Here is a 21432-nt window from a genome sequence, read left to right on the forward strand (position 1 = left end):
ATGTGAATGAATCAAAAAAACTGCTTAACAAGGTATTCGCAAATTATCATAAAGCTAAAGAAAATGTTTTGATAACGGTAAGTGGTTATCTTAACTACAAGAGAGTTCTACCTAGAGCCTTTGCAATTTTTTTAGTTTTCTGAAGGTTCTACTAAAAAAAGGAAACAAAAATAAGCAACCCTACCTCTGGGTGAAAGTTACTCATATCTGAGAGCAAACAATGAGATTTCTTCATAATATTATAGGAGGCTTCACAGGTTTTTTGAAACAAAATCACCGTGGAAGGAACCGAGGAGAAAGTTGACTATTTTGCGCTCTTTGAAGCAGAGAACTCGCTGACCTTCATAGGGAAATGTGCAGAAGTTTTGGGTTGGGTTGGTTTGTTTTGTTTTTAAATCTTCCCTTGAAGATGCTGCCTTGAAAACTACTGTGTTCTTCTCTGTACCTTACTACGTCCTCCCTCATGTTAAAGGGAATATACACATATATAAAAAAATGTACAGAAAATGTGTTACCCATGAAAATCCCCCCTCTCTTCTGCGCAGTTATCCTACCCTCTAATATTCTGTGTCAAAGCGTAACATACAAAATGTGATAAAAAATAGAGGCGTGCATGAAGTCGTACTGCAGTACTTGATACTAGATACACGTCCACCAAAATAGGATGGAGAACCTTGAGCTCAGTCACCTTTGGCTCTCTCGGTAGCAAACAGATAATGTCAGATTTGGAAATGAGGGCACGGCTGTTCCCTCCGGCCGCTGAGGTCAGCGCACCAGCGTCCCGCCGGCGGCTGCCGCCTGCCAGGCTGTGCCCAAAATGGGATGCGTAACCCGGGGGCACGGCGAGCACTCGGTCTCCCTGTCCTGAATGAACAGAGTCGCCGTTCCTGCCGAAGTAGCAGCCCACGTCAGCAAAGCCTTCACACCCCTCTCTGCCAAAATGCCCTTTTCCCCACCGGTGTTTCACACCCACCTGCTGAAGGAGGTGCATTCCGGCAGCACGCGTCCCAGGAGCTGCAAGGGAGCGGGTGCGTCAGGAGGAGTACGAGGTTCTGTCGCTCTCCGGTCCACGTGTGGCGTTGACTAGGAGAAGCCACAGATGCTCCTATTGCTGCATGAGCATTGTTGATTCCTCCCTTCCCTTTCAAAAAAGTTTATCTCGTTTGTTTATCCTCAAGATATGAGAAATGTTTGCTACCGTTGCCTGTTCCTCTCCCTGCGCAGACTGTCCATCACGCAAAAGCCTGTAAGACTCCCAGGGCTGCGGGTATGAAAACGCAGTGCCTGTTCTCCATCTGCATTAAGTGGTCACCTTCCAAACCAGAGCACATCTCTTTGAACGCTCTCCAAATATTATCTTCTTTGTTAATTATAAAAGATTGTGCGTTGCAGTACCGAAATTCCTATTTTAAGTTGCTACAAAAGCAGGTGCACTAGCCATAGTATAGGCCAGGATGCAAGAAGCAATCCCAGTTACAAGACACGTATTTGACTTCTGTGGAGCCGATACCTCTGTTGGCTATCATAGTCTGCTCTCTGGTTACTTGACTTGACTCGTGTTTAATACACGCTAACAATTACGGTAAGAGTTTTAGTCTCCAGGCAATTCCAAGTGCTTCTTCTCAGCTGTTCTTTACTTTCCCTATTTACACAGAATTTTGCATTGTGGGGAAAGTGCTCAAACAGGGGATCAGATAATTGTAGTGAATTGTGCCTTGAAGATACCACTTGTTCTGAAGAAATTAGTTACACTGGTCGAGGCACTAATATTCCCGAATGGCAAGGAAAATACTTCACAGTGTACAGAATTGGCTATTCTTACCAAATATGTAGACATGCATCTTGCTGTGACCATTCAGAGGAATCTTTCTTTGCAGTGCAACCTGTGCCAACAGCGGTACTGTATGGCAGGAATTTCTGTATACTGGCATAGAACATTCACCCTCAGGCAGTTAACACTAGGGGAAAAAAAAGGGGTTGTTTTTAAGGAACACTGAAAGATGATTAAAGGTGTATAGTCAGGGAAAATTAAGGCTGTGCCTCAAGGCTGTGGCCGTGACCCTCCTTTTTATTAACCTACTGATTTAGCTTTCCATAGTCATATATTACCTTGTTTACAAAATTATATATACCATTTCAATTAGAACATTCAGTAAGCGGTGTTGCTATACTTCAGCACTGTGCCCCTAGGGAAGGCACTGAGTAGGTGTTTTCCTACCATCCTAGCTACTAGTGTTGCTAAAGTTTATCACGTTCAACGAGAAGCATGACTGGAATTCAATCACCTTAATTTTGTAAGGATGAGAAAAGTACCAAAAGTGTTATTTCCTGCTGAAATTTATTAAAACAGCTAGTGAATTAGAAAGGTTCTTATTTTTTATCCTTATGAAAACTGAGTTTGAATGTCTTATGCAGAATTTCTTTTTAAGTTCACGTTACTAGAGGGTAAAAAGCGGGGGAGTAAATATGTGTGTTCTGACCTCGAGTGAAAGCTTGTATTCTATAAGGAAAACATGGTGATAGCTGAGGGTGGCAGAAGTTACCTGTGTATTTCACTCAGGCTTGTAAAAGTGCTGTCTTTTAAATAAAACTTGTCGTGCATATTTACTGCTCGATTGCCGTGTGCCAATCATTATTACTTAATGCAAATTGCTTTCGGACAGCTTCTGATCATGAAAAAAATAAACTGGTGGCACCTTGCTCCAGTGTAAGTGGTGTTACGAAATCACTACGTTTTTTTTCCTAGGGTATATATTTGAATAATAACATCCTTGCATTTCTGTTGGCAGTATGGAATGCTACTGTATCAGAATTACAGAATTCCCCAGCAGAGAAAAGCCATGCTTCCCCACTTTTCCACTCCAGTAGTAAGTAATGAACTTTACCTCATTAATGTATGATGTTGGAAAAGATTCATTTGCTTTTGCATTTTAAAAGTGGAAAATTTTATGTTAAGAAATGTAAATTGAGCATTGTGTAGCAAATCATTGTAAAGTTCATGTTTCACATGAGTATAGTTTACGTGGTTGGCTCTCCATTATCTTAGGCTTACATGATCCACATGATTGAAAAATCTTGGATACGTCAGGCACTTTTGAGATGTACAGTACTGAGACATCTGGCTGTCTCTGCAGAAGCCAGCTTAGGTCTGGCAAAACTAACACGTAAATTTCCTAAAATATGTTGGGCCAAGAGCTGACTTGTTAGCTATCTAAAAGTGAAGATCCTATATTTGGATCCCAACTGGCCCTGAAAATGACTGGAGTATAGTAATAGGGCAAATGGGCAACTGGAGCAATACAGATTTTATTCTCAGCCTTTGAATCCTCTCCCTCTCCTACAGCCTGAAAAGAAAAGCCATCTATTTTTGTGTCTGTGAATCTTTTGGAAGGGGGAAAAAAAATGAGATGTTTTTTCTGTGCTGTTGAAGGATAACTTTGGACAGTCTTCTGAAACCAAAACATTCTGAAATGAAACTCTCAAGCTGGTTTTTTCTTTCCCTGTTTTTTGAAACAAGTGAAAATTCCTTTTCAGAGAAGTGTATCTGAAAACTCACTAGTAGCAATGGATTTTTCGGGGCAAATAGGAAGAGTTATTGAAAATCCTGCTGAAGCACAGAGTGCTGCCTTGGAAGAAGGACATGCTTGGAGGGTAGCTATCTTCTCTTTTCTATTTTTGTAACTAGCAAGTGTCTGTTGAGAGCCAAAACACAGAGTGTGCTATGATGTTAGTGCAGTGCTGGTCACAGTATAGCTTAGCTCCGACCTGAAGCAATCACACTGCAAGCATGCAGATCTGAAAGTCAATATCCATCTTTAGCAAAACTGTCACATTCACAACAACCTTCTACCACTGCTTCTCTGTCCCCCTAGTGTCCAGAGGAAGGTTGAGGGGGAAAGCAGACCCACCAGAACTTTACTGCCAGTTTGCAAAACCAGTCTCTGAGGAGGAATATGTCAAATTAAATGCTTCCCCACATGGAAGAGGCTGGGGCTCTGACTAATGGCTTGCTCCCAGTAAGTTTAATTGCAGAATATACAAGAGGCAGGACCTCTTGCAATGAAAACTGATGTAACTTGTTTATAGTGTCTTGTGGACAGACAGCTGCAGTACAAGTTTTCCCACATGCTCGTCTCTTAGGGAATAGGAGTCATTACTGAAGCACTAGCTGGTGCTTTATGTACGGGAGGGAAATACTGCTTGATTTACTGAGTGCCTGGTGTTTTGCCTGAGCAGAAACATATCAGACTTTTCTTTTTTCTGTCTTTTTTTTTTTTTCCTTTTTTTTTTTTTAGATACTGAGCTTTCATCATTAACATCTGGCTTGTGTTTTAAGCCAACTGAAATGAGCTGCTGCTTGTAGATTAGCCCCCTTCAAAGTTGCATTTCTTTTTCTCATCCTTGCATTAAACTTGCCCAGCCCCCAGTTTCCTGTAAATTAAATCTGTATTGCATGTGCAGTAATTCTCTTCTGTTGAGGCTTTAGTGTGGATTTAACGGTAATTCATTTTCTCTGTAGAAACGTAGCACAAGAATGAACATCTTGGGTAGCCAAAGTCCACTCCATCCTTCCACACTGAGTACAGGTAAATTCTACTGGTTTGTAAGCATAGTATCAGAGGCCTCTGTGGGTAAATAAAAGTTACATTTCGTATAGAGACAGAGTGCAGTTGCCTAGTATTAATGCCTTGATGTCAAATACAATGCTTACCAGTAGCTTGTGTCATTAACATGCTTACCCATACAGACACAGTAGAAGGCACTTGTTTTCCTTTGAAAGCACGCTCAAGCTTTTCTTCAAGATTAATCTTTTGAAACTCAGGTTTTATAGAGACTTCATAAATCTTTCTGTTGAAAACAATCCAGAAGTCAATACTTGGTTTTAGGCAGGGAAAGTCAATGAGTGATCTGTTAATCTTTGAAGAGTAAAAATGAGAGTCTTCAAAATAGCATTCAATCCATAATAACTGAATAATGTAAAATACAGATGCCTGTAATGTGAGTCCTGAACATCTCTTTGACATTGTAAGTTTATCAAAATAATTGGAAATTGCGTATTAATATCCTGGACTTCTTAGAGGAAACACAGCTGTTCTCTGTTTCTATTCTGTGTTTCTATTCAGTTGAACAGAATTTTAAAATACTATTTAAAAAACAATCAAGTAATAAACAGAAAAATATTTGGGGGTAACTCTACCCTTGAAAGCACAGGCTAAAGTGCTTTTCATTATCGAGAGTTAAGGGGACTTGGTTCTGACTCGCTAGCTTATACATTGTATTCTAAGAATTGTTTCGTCCCAACACTTTCAAGAAGCTATGAAAAGGCAATATTATAAGAGATTTCTCTTGTTAACCTAGTCGTACATCTGCAAAGCAGAAGAATACATGGAGATAAGGCCCGTCGACTTGATATATTAAGTAGATGCAACAGCTAGTGCATTTTTTTCATATTGATTCATTTTTTGCATAGATTGATGAAAGATATTTTATATTCTGTAACAAAACTATACCCACTTTTAAAATGTTTAAATAATCAGTGTGTGGAAAAAAGTGTTTCACGTGTTACCGTTTCTAACCCTCCTCTCTTTCCCTCTTTTCCCTCTCGCCTCCAGTTATTCACAGGACACAGCACTGGTTTCATGGAAGAATCTCTAGAGAAGAATCTCACAGGATTATTAAGCAACAAGGGCTTGTAGATGGGTAGGTATTCCTGTTGCTTAGTATTTATGATCTGATGGTAAGCGTTCCAGACAAGAGCACAACTTCTGCTATAAGGGTTTACAGGTTTGTTTGCAGTTCTGAGTAACCCGATTCTTGAGCAGTCCCATTATAACCTCCCTGGATTTCAAAAAGTCAGAGTATGTGTTTGTAGGAGTGGGTTCTAACTCTTAATTTGAAAAATAAAATATTAAGAATACACTTAAACTTTTTTCTTTTTTTCCAACAGAGGCAATCAAGTTTTAGAGAACGTTAGAATTTGAAAATAATTAATTCCTGTAATCTACATTGAGGACATATTTTTCAGGCAAAGCTGTACCTAGCCACTTGGCCACAAATTTGTAATCAGCTATTTGTGCTCTTCCGCATGCATCAGAGCAGTTAGTGATGATTTCTCACTATTTATTTCTGTTCTAGAGCAAAGAAATGAAAGCACCTGTTCCAGTGCTCTCTAAAATGTCTGTAGTTGAGATTTAAGTACCTTCTGAGCATCTCTGTTTCCTTTATTTATATGTAGTTACAGTTATCGAAGGGAACTTGCTTCAACTGCATTCAGCAGTTCTTTATTGTGGGATGGGAAGAGTGTAGTTGCCTTCAGTTCACTAATCTCACTGCTGTCAGGGTTAAAGTAGAAACTTCCATGTTGGCTTCTCAGGAGACAGTCAAGTTCAAACCTTTCTTCGGCATTATCTGGTTCAGGAGCATCACAAGTCTATGTGAAGAATGAAATACATTAGAGAAGTAGAAATTGCTAGTGCATGTACATATTCATCAAGCAGTGTTTTTTTATTGTTTGGCTTTTTTTGCTGGCCTAGGGCTATTGGCTTTTAGCTTAGCAGATCAAATAGAGAAGAGAGGCTGAGAAAGCAAAGGAACACTGCTGACTTGTTGGGTTTCTGGTTCTCTCACACTACAGATCTTCTTTACAGTCTTGGGCTCATTTTGACTTGTTGCCTTAGGAATCTAGTGGCCCATCCTTCTTGGGGTTTTCATAAATGTGTTAATGCCTTTGAGGCGGTGCTAAACTTGTGCCTAGCCAGCTTACTCGCTGTGGAAGGTGAAGATTGGTTAGTCTGGCTGTGGTGAGGTCAGTCAGCGGTGGCAAAAGAGCCACGTTACTTACGTGCTCTGAGATCTAAGGATCGTGGTTATCGGGACAGAAGAGTCTTGCCTGTGTTTTCCTGCTCTGTGTGTTCTTGAACAAAAGAAGGTAGAAAGTTAACAGGCTTTTGATGGCTCATGTAAGATGTTCAGCAGTGTATATATGCAGCTGATACCACTACCATTTGACTGTTTCTGGAAGCTATTGTTGAGGATGCATCTATCTTTATAGTCGTTGTTTATGCAGACAGCCTGTTGCTTGCCAGAGGTTGAGTAAACACTTGCAGGATCAGTTGTGCTGAGCTTCGCTTTGTGCCACCAGCTTATGATACCATGCGTTATCTGAAATGGCTAGATGAAATACGATTTAGAGATACCTGCATGAACCGCAGTAACCACAGGGCAGGTAAGGTCTTTCTCCCTGAGACTGATCCTAATGTGTGAAGTCTTTGGTCCCTTTTCCACACATCTGGTCTTGCTAGGACTGAAAAGGAATGTTCAAATACCATGCATGGTTTCCGCTGATGGCAGGACATGCCTGTCTCCGAGTGTTGGACTGACCCTGGTTATGATGGTGCATTTTTGTGGTATTGACATTTCTCAATCGGTTCTGAGGAGCTGCAGTAACTTCTTTTGGGTTCACAAGACTACAAGTAGTTCTTGCAACTCAGCCTTGGAAAAGTGTGTTCCTGGCTTAGTGGTTAGCAATTAAGAGGGCTTGAGGCCTGCCCCAGTACTGTGCTTGGCCATCTCACAAATCCACTAGTGATTAGGGCTGTGAGCCTTATGCCAAAGGTATATTCTTGTTTCCTGTAGCATGGAGAGATTCTCCTTCCTTAGTTCATTAAATGTCAGGGGGAGGAAACATTTTTTGGCTAGATTTTTTTCTCCTCTTCTAAGTACATATTTAACCATTTCAGTTAGGGCTTCAATTTTGTGGGTCAACTTAAAAGTGACAGTTGTGTAGTGTATGATGTTGCTAGCTATACTTCTAAAGTATATTCTTTTCCAGTGATGGTAAGGGAAAAATACTGTGTCTGTTTCAGAGGAAAAATCAGTGTCTTATTTTCCCCATCTTGATAATGTAGATGCTACTTAACAACTGATAAGTCGTTTTAAGAAAGTATTGGGCTGTTCCTGTGCAATTGCAGCCATTTAACTTAAATGTAATTTTGCTAACACTGGATTTCTGTAAACTGCTGCAAGATACTGGAGAGTGGGAACAGATTCTCATGTATTGCTTTTCCATCTACAGAAATCCAGATTTGCTTTGGAGTTAAATGGGAACATTTTCTTCATGAGAGTGCGTATCAGTAATGGAAAGCTTAGCTAGAGAGACCCTTAAAAAAAGCCTCATACATACATTCACAGGGGAAGAACTACTGTCATGTTAATGCAACTAAAGAATAGTTAGGCAATAGCACAAAATAATGTAGTAGTTCTCATTATGTATGAAGAAATGGATTGTGGTATTCAGTGTGTACTTAAAAATGTTCTCTCCTAGACTGTTTCTTCTCCGGGACAGCCAAAGCAATCCAAAGGCATTTGTACTTACACTGTGCCATCATCAAAAAATAAAGCATTTTCAAATCTTGCCGGTAAGTAGATTATTTTTGATACTGATCACAAAAAAAGAAATTTTAAATCATAAAGCTTTGCCAACATCTGAAGAGAACTCTTCTTAATTACTGATGTAATTAAGAGGGATGTTTCCATTAGCAAGTGTATTGGCAAGTATTCTTTAGAATTGCCAAATGTCTGATTAAAATTCTTTGTTAACATTGCCTGGAAAACTAGTGTAAGTCACTTAGGTATAGAAGTAATGCACAGAACTTGTTCTCTGTGACTGACAGCAACCACAGTGGCAGTTGTCTCCCTGTCACTTAGGCAAACGTAGAATAACTTAGGGAAACTTTAAAAAGTTTTATTCTGGAGGTCACCCAGTTACATTGAGCTTAAAATAACATTACACTGAGATGTCGAGAACCTGTTCGATTTTTATCTTGATCAAAAAGACTGTCAGAACTTTAAGATGATGTACACCTCTTGATTGGTCCAAATCCTCTTCCCTTGCTTCACCTGCCAATTTTACAAACCACTAACAAATATTCGGGGGGTATTTTTATTTTATGTAATGAAGACCAGTGCTGTCTCTACAACTTTCAATTGCTCTGCCCATGAGCTTTCACTTTCATAAACAAAACATTTCAAGCTGGGTTAATGTATGTTCTTTTCCAGTGCTCTGCACAGTTTCATGAAGATCTCTGGGCACTAGGTTGTTTGGGCAGTGCCCACCGTTTATCTCACATCACACAGTGGTACTGTTTAAGTTTTGCCACGTTTGCATCTCTTCATGTGCAGTCTAACTTGAAAACGATGTTTCGTTTCCCCAGTGTGAAGATGATGGACAGATATTTTTCAGCCTGGATGATGGGAACACCAAATTCAGTGATCTAATCCAGCTTGTTGAATTCTATCAACTAAACAAAGGAGTCTTGCCCTGCAAACTCAAACACCACTGCATCCGAGTGGCCTTATGACCTCAAATCTGACTCTCACTGAAGACTGGATTTGCTAGAAGAGTAATTGTAAGAGAACGTTGACACTGGGGAATTGGCAGATTTGTAAGTTGGTAAAAATAAATAAAAATATTATGCACCTTGGGACTCTGAAAGGGATGGATTCGACAGGTGCCAACAGACCAAGATTGCTGGTTTGTCTAACACCTAAGAGTGATTGCTGCTGAGTGTCCCAGCATCCCAAAAATGGGGGGAGGGTATGTAAAACCATGAGTAAATTTGAAACAAAACTGGAAACTATCTTGGCTGGGCCACTTAACAGGAACAAGTGTGAAGAGAAATCTTTGAAAAGAACTCTTGCCCTGGAATAATCTTGACAATTAAGACTAGTGTGTTTACTTTTTGTATTGATCACTTTTTTTGCACTCCTACTTTGTTTCGGATATTGTATGCAGCCTATATTAGGAGCTGATGTGGCTTTTAAAATTCATGCAGGAGTTGGGTATTAATCTGCACCCTAAAATGTATGGAATGCTTCAGCCTAAAAGGATCTAGAAGAAAATCAAGAAGTGTGTGTGTGTGCGCGCATGTGTCTCAAAACTTCTCTGGAGACCTGAGGTTTGATGATCTGCAGATGTCTTTGAAGAAGCAATGAGGATACAATTCTAAAAGAACATACCACCATATACATACTCTTAAAACTGTTGACTTGTAGCATTATGGCTGTAGTATGTTGATGGCATATTAGTGGCATTCAGTCATGCAAAGACTGTATTAGATTCTATGCACAAATTTTTATTATTGGAGTGGTGGTTTGTTTTTTACAGCCTTTTGACTGTTCTCCTGAGGAAACTTACTGTTACTAAATAGAATAGGACTGAATGACTACACTTGTATTTGAAACCACCATTTTTTGTGAGAAGATTCTTCTGCGGGTAGTCTTAGTATGACAAAATAAAATAATAAAAAAAAAAAAAAACACAAAAAAAAAAACAAAACAGTGGTTTTAGCTTTATAGCTCCTTGAATTTTCAGACTGTTTCAAAGAGCTCTTTCCATATAGTAAAGCTACAGTGACACAAAGCTCTCCTGGGGAATAGGGCATAAAAAGAAATTAACCCCTTCTGCTTTCTGTAGGGCCATGAAAGTTTACATGGTAAGAAAGAACATACTGGGAATGGAAACACATTTGATTGTGAACTAGCTGCTGGCAATATCATCCATCAAGGTAACTGGTGATCCCTGTGTTACACACGCTAAAGCATGCCAGTACCTATGGCAGACAAGCATGTATCCTGCTCTGGTGCTGGTCTGTCATCAGAACTACTTTACTGTTAATGTTTAAATCAGTTATTTAATGTTTACACAATAACTCTTTCTGATGATAAATCAGTATTAAAGTTAGACAAGTCCCACCTTGATCCTCCAATTGCAAATACCATTCTTTCAGCAACGCGGTTGGTGCAGGAACTGTTACTGAATTAACTTCCCAGTACTTCATGCAGTTAGCCACAGTGAGAGGTATTCCACCCTGGGAACTTGCAGAGCGTAGTGCAGAATGGAGCATTCTTAAGATGGTAAATGATTTATGCAGGCTAGTTCATCCTTACTAATATTTGCCACTGGGTTTGAAATCCTAGCCATCTGAAAGGGTAAAGAAGGAAAACCAATCCTACACCTTTAGGTCTTCATGTAGTGTTGAGAATAGCTTAAGACAAACCATAACCTGCCTGAGTCGTCCATATCAGCTTATAACTATGTCAATGGTATAGAAACACTGTATTTTAGTTTACAGAACACATTTAGTATTTTTTTTTCCATTTAATGTCTAGATATTAAAAATGAAGAAACTTGATTTTGTTTTTAGTAGAAGCTTTTTTTTTTTTAATTGTACATAGTGAAATGAGTGTTCCTGCTTTCTAGACAATGTATTTTAAAACCTTGAAATTAAGCTAACTTAAGTCTGACTTCACTTTGCATGCTTCTATTTGGCCCCTATTAGGAGAAAAAAGATACTTGTATTGACTACATTACCAGTTTAATAAGACCATTTATGCTGTAGTTTTAAGTTTTTCTGTTTACATAGCTTAGTGACAACCATGCATTTTTCCCAGTAGGCGGATAGTATTTGCAGTGTTTCATATTTATAAAAAAAACCTTGCATCTTATTTAAATTGAGAATAAAAGTTTGACTATGAATCATGATTTTTGTATGTAGATGGTTGACTTAGTATTTTGTACTTTTCCCAGCTAAAGTGAGCTGTTTTGAGAAAGTGACCACCTTCAAAGTGGCAACAATCTTACTTAAGCAGATCACTGCTTTGTCTTCTTTCTGCTGGAAAACAGTCAATACCACCTTAGTTTTCCAACAGATTCAGCTGGCTGCCAGCTCAGAATACCAAGGACTGAAGGACATTTGACTCTTATTTTTGTATTTAAATGACATGAATGTAAAGGGGATGCTCAGGGTTGTTTTGGAGCCTGTTGAATTTTTATCTTTTTGCCTGTGATTTTATTTTCTAAATAAATACTTCATGTAGCAATCTTGAATATGTTGAGAAGGAAAATGCCAAACCATTTTGGTAATGAGGTTACTAGTTAAGTTATGTTACGATAGGTGTTAAAGTACAAAAAACTTTTTATTTGTTAATTAATCTTGAAGAAACACGTGCCTCAGTTTAGATGTTTTGTCTTATCTTTTCTGCACTAAATACCTGACAGTTTGACCAATCAATGCACCTTTCCAGTGGCAAGACTTGCTTATCATAAATTATATTGTCACAATGCAAGATTTAGTGACTGTAAAATGGAATAAAGTTTAAAGTTTCAGGGAATGCAAAAGGTATTAACTTAAGAGACAAAACCTTTATTCAATATGCTTTGCTTCATACTGTAAATAGCTTTTTGGCTTGTGAACCTAATTGTAATCTTTCAGGTATTTTTGTACAAATAAGGGACTGATATTCTGTTTCTTGTAATTAGAAATAAACGTTAATACAATGCTATTCATTTTATATTGGAATTAATGTCGTCTTTTGGATACATCTGTACACCAGGTATGTCTTGCCTTAAATCTGCATTATTTGGGGTGGGTTATATTAAGCAGCCTTTAAGAAGAGTTAATAGGAAAACAGAATCTCCAAGGTATCTTTATCCTGGCTGTTCTGTCTTATGATATAAGACAGACTGTCCTTTATTTAGAAAAGAACTTGTTCACCCCTTTTGTTTGAGGAAAATTATTGGAGATATTCGCTATGATATTTACAGTATTCATTTGGGAAGGTTGCTAGAATCAAATCAGGAAATACACCATGAGCATCTTTTGGGTCATAAAGCTATAGCTCACTGAAAATGTATACTCTGCATAAAGCACTTTATTGGCCTGATAGCTGTTGGATCAGAAAACTTCTCAATAGTACTTTCAGAAAGCAATTATTTATCCCTGTAATCCTTGTATTCGAGTGGTCTATCAGCATTTGGGTGGAAAAGCACATCTGCACAAAATATGTTTTTGCTTAAAAAAGCCATTTTGGGGAGGGAGAGATTGGTGGTTCTTCTGGTAGATAGAATAATAAAAGTTTGGAAATGTTTCACTTTTTTGTTGGACACAATCCTTCCCTGTTTCTGCCTTGCTAATTTGTAGAAGCCATCAAATGCATTCCCCTTCAAGCCTTAGTCACGCTCTGGCTTCTGCATGCTGCGTCTTCAGGTGAGTTTGTAGTGCACTGGGGCATGAGTTGTATGTTAGCGTTACGAAATTCATTCATAGGCATATAAAGGCAGAGTACTTATCTTGGGCTTTGATATTCCCCAACATTTTTCTATCTGGAGGTGCATGTTGAAGTACTTGGAGTTCACTATCCTGCATGCAGCAACTTACTCTTTCACTGAGTTGAACAAAGGGGACTGCTTGCTTACAGAAGGTTTGAAGATGCCTGTTTCTTGCTTAGCTGAGGAAGCTGTGCTAACATTGATACTGCCCCCCTCTGTAATCATTAAAATTTAGACCATAATTCCACACAAACCTGTCAAAAACAAACAAAAAAACCAACCCCCAAACGCCACCTTACCTTATTGTATATATTACATTTGGAACAGACAAGAAGATGGCGTGAAAAAGAAGCAGCATGGTAAAAAGGTGCTGGTAAGCCTGCCTAATGGCAGGGCAGTACTGCCTGCATGTTTGTCCAGACTGCCCACAACGGTGGCAAGTGCAAAACGATACCTGTGAAATCTGGCCCTAGACGTTAACAGCAGGTACCTGTGCTGTCAGAACGTCACCAGTACAAAATTAGTCTGGGTCGGGAATGGGTATATGGTACAGATTTAAATTAATTGCCTGATAGAAGGTTTGTGCTGCTTTTACATTAGTTGCAGGACAACAGACGTAATCAGACATCTGATCCCACATGAAGCCTTCCAGCATGAAGTTCACCTGGCAAAACAGCTTAGATGCATTTGAACCTGAGAGTAAATTTGTATCAGACTAGTGTTTACAGCATGTGGTTGCAGCACTTTTATCCTGATACACAGAACCCTAAAGTTACGTTTATTTTAACACCAAATCGCTGCTTCAGCCTGTACCCGCCAAACCAGATAAGAAAAACATCACCAGATGAGCCATTTCCCTTCAAGTAAGTCGAACTTTAGATGACTTTGGGTTTGTGTTATTGCTAATTTAGTGATGCTTTAATCTGGTTTGCTAATGTCCAGCTTGTATATTGGTTTGTGTCTCCGGCATTGTTTGTCTAACATCTTGGAAACTTCAGTAACAGTATCGGCAGATGGAGAAAAGAGATATCTTCCTTTGAAATATCCACATTGCCTTAATTTGGATTGCTTCTGCATCCTAAATCTTACGTCTTCCTTCCTTAACTTGGAGCACAATTTAATTAGTATTTGAAAACCTAATATAACCACAACTATGTCCAAGAGCTATATGATTTTCATTAGATATTGCGATTAGTCACATCTGAGACTTCAAAATAAATTAGTTCATGTAACACTCACATTGCAAACTCTTAGCCCGAAGACATTCTGCTCTAATTGCTCATCATTTTGCACAGATACTAGCAGATGTTGTAGTGAGAAAGATCGGATCATCGCAAGACACTGAGCTGTGATTAACAGGGTCTTAGGACACTTGTTGGTTACCCATGTTTTTATGCTTTGCTATAATCAGGTGTTTTCCGTGTGTTGGCTGCAAGAGTCTGGTGCCCCAGTTGGGGAACAGGAAGGTGAAATTATAAACACAGCTGCCAGCTCTGAGTCAAAGTACAGCCTGGGTTTGTGGGCTCTGAAGCTCAGCTCAGCTGCAGTCAGAGGTATGACTCTTAAGAAAAGAGAGCTCAGAAGAGCTAGACTGGGAGGGAAATGGAGCGGAGAAAAGAATTACTCTTGGGCGGTATTGTCCAAGTGATGGTTTGGGTGTGACTAGGAACACAGTGAAGACAGTGGTGTGATGCTCGAGTGCTGCTCACCAGTCCCGTAGAGTCAGTTTCCCCTCCTCTTCCCTCAGACTTGTGAAGACACTTCTGCGTAAAGACTCCCATTCTATTTGCCTTTTGAAACGCATTCTCCAGAGGTGTAAGAGTCAGCATTTGGGGTTATCAAGCAGAGAAATAGCTATGGAACTGGTGTTCTTACAACCTGCCCGTTCTCCAAAACAGCCTGTCCAACTGCTGTCAAGAGAAAAGGAAGGTAAAAGTATGGTTCTGCCAACAATGATGAGAATGGTTAAAGCAAATGGCTAAGCTCAGTACTGAAAATGTATAGTTGCCCCACAAAGAATGCTAGATTCATCCTATTTTGAAGTACCTAGAGCGTTTGACCTGCTCTAAAAACAGAGCGCTTCAGAGAAGAGGGTATGCCTGAGAAGGCATTGCATCCTCTTGCTTGTATGCACACCTTCACAAAGAAAATCCTAGAAGCTGCTGCCCTTGAAAGGATAAGGGAGCAGGAACTCCCAGGACAGGAGCAGGAAGGGAGGCTTAGGATGCAGTAGAAATGGAAGAAATACAAGGAAGAGCAAACAGGATGGTCAGAGAACAATCAAATACAGTAAGACGGTTCAGCTAACTAGAAAACAGAGACTGAGGGTAGTATAATAGACTTAGAGAAAAACATAGGCAGCTGAGCAGAATACAGAACATTTAATTGCGATCTCTTCCAATACAAAAGTTGCAGAGCATCACCTGAAGTGTGCAGGACCCAGTTCAGGAAAACCAGAAATAATTTCTTAATAGACTGCTCGTGTAAGCTGTGGCGTGCTCCACCACAAAATGTAGCACGTGGCAAAAGTTCACATGGGTTCACAAAAGACTTAACCATCATGATGGAGAAAACTCAGCTGATGGACGTTAACTACAAAAATACCATCTTTCGCTCTGGAAGTCCATGGGCCATGTGACACCAAGTGCCAGGAGCAGTCTTTAGGGGAAGAATCATTACTTGGCAGCCTGTATTTGTACTCTTTCTTCCCTACAAGTCCACTACTAAGTATTAGACAAGGGCTAGGGAGATTTTTAATCTGATCCGGCGCATGTGTCCACATGAGGGCCAGCTCATACAGAAACAACTGGAGGTAGCACTAACAGCTGAGGAAGGACCAAGAAAGCCTGCGCTACAATCAACCACAGGCTCGCTTAGGCTGAATTAAGGCTGCCTTTAGAGGAACAGCCATGTAAGCATTGAATTTGCTCCTTACCGCCCCAGAAGGCGATGCCTCCAGGGCCCGCGACAGCTGTCCCTCCCAGCTTGCTGCCAGGACGGTTTGCTGGGGGCACGGGGGCTGCCTGGTTCAGCCAGAACAAATTCAGCAAATTCAATTTGCCCATTGGGGCCCTGAAGCTGTACAAGGGTAGTGTGTGGCTTCCTTTGGCCCCGAAGCAGGGTGATAAATGATGGGGACTGAGCTGAGGTAATGCCTCATCCTCTAAAATGACCACTAGACTGGGAGTAGATGCTGCTCGCTCACAAGGCAGGAGCAGGTATCCCAAGACTTGAACATAAGTGGTTATCTCCGGGCTTTGTGTTCAGTTTTGGGCCCCTCACTACAAGAAAGACACGGAGGTGCTGGAGCGTGTCCAGAGAAGGGCAACCAAGCTGGTGAGGGGCCTGGAGCACAAGTCTTATGAGGAGCAGCTGAGGGAACTGGGGTTGTTTAGCCTGGAGAAGAGCAGGCTGAGGGGAGACCTTATCGCTCCCTACAACTACCTGAAGGGGGGTTGTAGTGAGGTGGGTGCTGGTCTCTTCTGTCAAGTAGCAAGTGATCGGATGAGAGGAAATGGCCTCAAGTTGTGCCAGGGGAGGTTTAGATTGGATATTAGAAAAAATTTCTTTACTGAAAGGGTTGTCGGACATTGGAACAGGCTGCCCAGGGAAGTGGTTGAGTCACCATCCCTGGAGGTGTTCAAAAAGCACGTAGACAAGGTACTCCAGAACGTGGTTTAGTGGGCACGGATGATGGTTGGACTCGATGATCTTGAAGGTCTTTTCCAACCTAAATGATTCTATGGTTCTATTTTTTGTTTGGCGGTGCACAGGGGCCTGTCGTGAAGGCTTCTCCCGGGTAAGACGCAACCTCTCCTCCCGCTGCGTGGGAGCCGAGGAACACAAGAGGGGTGCGCGCCTGCTGAAGCCCAGCGTTTTTTCCCACTGAAAGCTGCGGCGCAGCCGGAGAGAGAGGGCCGTGCTGGGCTGGGTGGGCAGGCCAGGCCCGAGGGGTACCGGGGCGGCCTGCGAGGCTCTCCCCATCCACCCACCTCTGGGCGGGCTGGGAGGGAACGGGAAGAGCAAACGCTGGCGCTCGCCCCGTTACATCCCGGAGCCTCCCTGCTCCCCAGCGGCCGTGCCGGCAGCCCACCTCAGAGGGTGGCTGGGCGCGGGGGCCGGCGGGGGGGGTCTCCCGCCACAGCGAGCGGCTGCCCCAGGCCGCTGCCGCCCTGTGAGGGGCTCTGGACCCTTGCCCCCAGCAAACGGGAGCTTGCGACGGTGAAATCCCGTTTTGCTAATTCCCATTAATTCCCAGGATTTAAACCCTGGAGTGAGTCAGGACAAAAGAAAAAAAGAGTGAAATCAGTCTTCCGAAAGCAGAAAGAAGTAAATAGATAGATATGTCTGTCACACGAGTGCGGCCCAGCTGAAATAAAGCCTGGACTTTGCCTCATTCCACAGCTGAAGGAAGCCGGGTTTGGCACGCCAGAGAGCGGCAGGCAGGGAGGGAGGCAGGCAGGGAGGGCCCCCTCTCCCCTGCCCCGTCCCCCAGCCCTCCTCCGCCTCCTCCTCCTCCTCCTCCTCCTCCTCCTCCGCCGCCGCCTCCGGCGGCCGGGCCGGCAGAGGGCGGCCACGGCTGGGGCGCAGGGGGGAGTGCTGGTCGGTGGGGTCTCGCCGTCCTGCGTTAAAACATGCCAGGGTTTGGGGTTTGGGGTTTGGTTTTTGGTGTGTGTTCTCCCCCCCGCCTTGTTCGGTTTGCTTTGTTTCACGTCTGCAGCCGAGCGGGTCTGCACCCTGGGCCTCGTCCCCTGTAAAACCGCTCGAAGCGAAGGCCGGGGGTTCGCCGGCCTCCTGCGGGCCCCTGGCTGCAAATGGCGGCGGTGGCTAACGGCCGGCGGGGCCGCCCCCGAAGGCAGCGGGGTGCCCTCCCCGTCCCGTCCCCCGCCAAGGGCAGCACCCCTCCGCTTTGTGACCCTGAGGGTCTCGCCCCTCGGCCGCGCCGGGGGCAGCCGGCCAGCCTCCCCCCCGGCCCTGAGGCGGCCGGACGCGGGAACCGGCGGGCGGCAGGCCGCGGGGTGCCGGGGCGGGGGGCTGGCCGGCTGCGGCGTGTCCCCCGTTGTCCCGCCGGCTCTCCGGTGTGAGCGGCCGCGATCTTCACCGGCGTCGTTCCCTGGCTTCGAGTCGGCGGAGGCAGGGTCCCGCCGGCCCCCGGTGTCTCGTCACCTGAGGCTCTGCCCGTGAAACGTCCCCCCCGAGCCCTGCGGGCTGCCGCTCGCCCAATGGGCGAGTTCTCTCTTCCTCCCGTGTGGAGAAAGAACGACTGACGAAGCTAATGAACATAGCGCTACGCGGGGTTAATGATTAACGAAAAAGTGCAGGGCAAGCGGAGAAGCAATAAAGACCAGATAGTTACTGGAAAAATCCCTAGGCGTTTCGTGAGGTTAAAATTCCTTAGCTCTGCCTCACAGGACGGGAGGATGTAAGGGAACTACAGAAAACACCTGTTTCCAGAGTACCTGGAAGAGGAGTGAAATCTCCAAACAGGTAAGGATGAGCTCACTAATGCCTGAAAGTGAAGTTACCGCTGTACTTGCACCAAATAATGTGATCCAACAAGTCCACGTAATTTGTTAAGTATTAAGCTAGCGAGCGTTTAGAAATGCAGCGTAATACGCCAAGCGTAATGCTATTTTAATTGGCGTGTGCTTAAGCCAATTTTGTTGAAATAGTCAAGAGTTCATGAAGTATTTTAAAATCAAAACTTCGCAACTCACAACACCTTTAAGAGAATCTCTCCTTAACTGCTTCTAAAGATTGACTTGAGGGCACTGCTGGTGAAGTGAAGCAGTCTGGAGGAATGGCAGTACCTCTGAATGATGGCGTACCGGGCAATCTTGGAGCTGAATCCCAGCTGACAAGGGAAATTTATCAACCTTTTCAAATTTGGTGAGGAAAAAAAGTTCTTATTGGTTTGAAAATCAAGTTCTCCTGTTCCTGTAGCTTGGTTTCATGGTAAATGTGTCACACTGGGCTTGTCCTCTTGTAAAGGTCCTGTTTACGGCACAGGGACTAGAGCAATCCACATACATTGACATTACAATTTTATGTGTGGCTAAATGTAGAACAGCAAAAATTATTTCAACGCTGGTGGGATTCAGAGAGCAAGAAGATGATGGAATTGGAACTGTTGTTCATGGGGGTATAGTTGGAAAAGGAGAGGGGAATAACATGACAATTTTTACCATTTACCATTTATGTTACATAAATTTACCATTTATGTCAATGGTAAATAAAATGAAAAAAAAAAAAAAAAACCCTAATGAAAGTGTGATGAAAAACAATTTTCCAATATAACTGTGATGCATGCTGAAAGGTTTCCTTAGGAGGGTGACACTTGAGGGAAGAGCATCCTGGAAGTCTGACATTCAAAGTGTGCATCCCCCACCAGTAATGCAGACTAAAAGCAAAGTGAGGAAACTGGATTGTCTGTTGCGGGAATAGGGGATTTACTGAGACCAAGGGGGTGGACTGGATTTTTAATTATACAGCTCTGTCCTTTCTGCACGCATAATGGGGTAAAACTGTTGCTTCTCTGGTAAAACAGAGACTGTCATCTCGCCTATATCTGTCCCATACTGTAAAGTTAGTAGAGTGAAATAGCAGAACAGGGCTAGGTGGAAGTTTCATCTGTTTAGAAGATAATATAAAAGCTCTGTTAACAAAGAGGTTGCTGAAGCCTCATGTTTGGGAGTAAGGAGACAGAATAGGGCAGTTTTCAAAGGTGGCTGCAAGCTGGCATATCAATCTTGTGAAAGTGCAGAAAACTTGAGATGTATTTTGCCTTCCCCCTTTGCCAGTCATCTGCCTTCTGTTGAACTTCTGTTTCGTGGGAAGCGTGCAGTCCCAAGACGAGTAGGTGAGGGGATGGGTAGTGGCATTTGAGATGGTGAGTTGTTACACTGCAATGGAAAGAAAATTGCTAAAGGTTGTTTGAAGTTGTCAGAAAGTTTCCTGGGATGGTCAATTGATATACATCCCTGGGAAATTTCCCTGTTGCTTCAGTCTTTCCCATATTCTCCCTTTAGTATATGTTTCTTACTCTGTTCCTTCCATTACACATCAAAAAGTGGTCGCTTCATTCTTCTGAGGCACCCAAAATGATATATTTTTTTCAATCACAGATAATATATTGCATTATCAGCAAAAATGTATGGCCAACAGTATTTTGTAATACTATCATTTGTAAGTGGAAAAAAAAATCAGTCCAACTTATACAACAAACTCAACCTTCTTCCAGTGTATCCTAATCACAATCCTGTTATTCAGCTCAACTAAGTCCGTTGCCTCTGCGTGTACACAGGCCTCCAGTGTTCCTCCAATGAGTTGTCTCCCCGTCTGACTAATGCTCGTGCTGGTTACATGTTTTATCTCTTGGCAAATATATCTTTCCTATAGAAAACGTTTTGAATGCAACAACTGTTTTGTTGTACATTTTTCAACTTCTTTCTTGATCCTGCACAGATTGTATCTCCGTCTAGTCACAAACAAACAGGAGAAGAGATCTTATGGTAAATAGTTATTACTTGAAAGGTAAATTGGGATTTTAGTATTAGTTTCTTTGTCAGAGAGCTGGCAAGAGCATTGTGCGCTTACAAGGTTGGTCTTACAGTTTACAGCTAAATAATACTATAACATTTTTTCCCCTCTTGCTTTTGAAAGGAACGTTTGTTTTCAAAATTCAGGGAAAATTTGCTGAGCTCTGTGAAGGTGTAATAGATTTTCATTTTACCCTTCCTGGCTATATGTTTTCAGAGGAGCTGGGTGGTTTATAGGGAGTCAAATGTAGTTTAATGTTGTTATTCGTGTATTACGTCAGACATATTACTTTATTCCTGATTTTATTCTTTGCGGTTTCAAAGGCAGACAATTAGAGAGATTCTGTCTGTAAGAAGATGACAACTGATGTGAGGATTAACGGCAGGCAGCACATGATGTTTTTTACCAGTGTTTCTCCATCAGTGAAATGTCGTGCTGTAAGTCTGGATGTAGGAACATGGGGTGACCTGGAGGCAAAGATGTGCGACTGCAGTACTGTGTAACCTATCAAGCGGTCTCTATAGAGGATATATATCCCAGTCTGTTACGTACAGCCTATCTTTACAAGACTGGATAGGAAGCAGAGAGGTTAGGAAGGTTTTGAAGTGGTTTGAACAAAGGTAAAGGGGAAAGGTTTCAGTCACTGAAAGGCGTGTAAGGAGAGAGGACATGGGACTCTTCTGATCTTGACACTGGAGACAACTGAAGCCATAGTAGCAGTAACTCTGCATCCCAGTAGAAGCTGGAATACATGTAACCCTGAGAGAGGTTTATTATTAGCATTT

General features: G+C 42.3%; 2 protein-coding genes across 6 annotated transcripts in view; both read left to right on the forward strand.

Moving 5' to 3' along the window:
- GRB10 (growth factor receptor bound protein 10) overlaps positions 1–12351 on the forward strand; it is a 149242-nt gene extending 136891 nt beyond the window's left edge. For 4 of the 5 annotated variants that reach the window (XM_030011244.2, XM_030011243.2, XM_030011246.2 and 1 more), the window contains 6 exons: positions 2790–2867; positions 3535–3651; positions 4520–4586; positions 5613–5700; positions 8324–8417; positions 9213–12351. In XM_030011244.2, coding sequence (XP_029867104.1) covers positions 2790–2867; positions 3535–3651; positions 4520–4586; positions 5613–5700; positions 8324–8417; positions 9213–9359 — 591 coding nt within the window. In that variant the 3' untranslated portion in view covers positions 9360–12351. Of the gene's footprint in view, positions 1–2789; positions 2868–3534; positions 3652–3872; positions 4017–4519; positions 4587–5612; positions 5701–8323; positions 8418–9212 lie in introns of those variants that run through there. The other variant, XR_005932191.1, reaches the window with a different exon arrangement.
- A 6010-nt stretch (positions 12352–18361) lies between these two features.
- DDC (dopa decarboxylase) overlaps positions 18362–21432 on the forward strand; it is an 80240-nt gene continuing 77169 nt past the window's right edge. Inside the window, exon 1 of the mRNA XM_030011894.2 lies at positions 18362–18595. The gene's annotated coding sequence lies outside the window, so the exon portion shown is untranslated. The remainder of the gene's footprint in view (positions 18596–21432) is intronic.

This window comes from Aquila chrysaetos, chromosome 4, assembly GCF_900496995.4.
Source record: "Aquila chrysaetos chrysaetos chromosome 4, bAquChr1.4, whole genome shotgun sequence".
NCBI classification, from domain to species: domain Eukaryota; kingdom Metazoa; phylum Chordata; class Aves; order Accipitriformes; family Accipitridae; genus Aquila; species Aquila chrysaetos.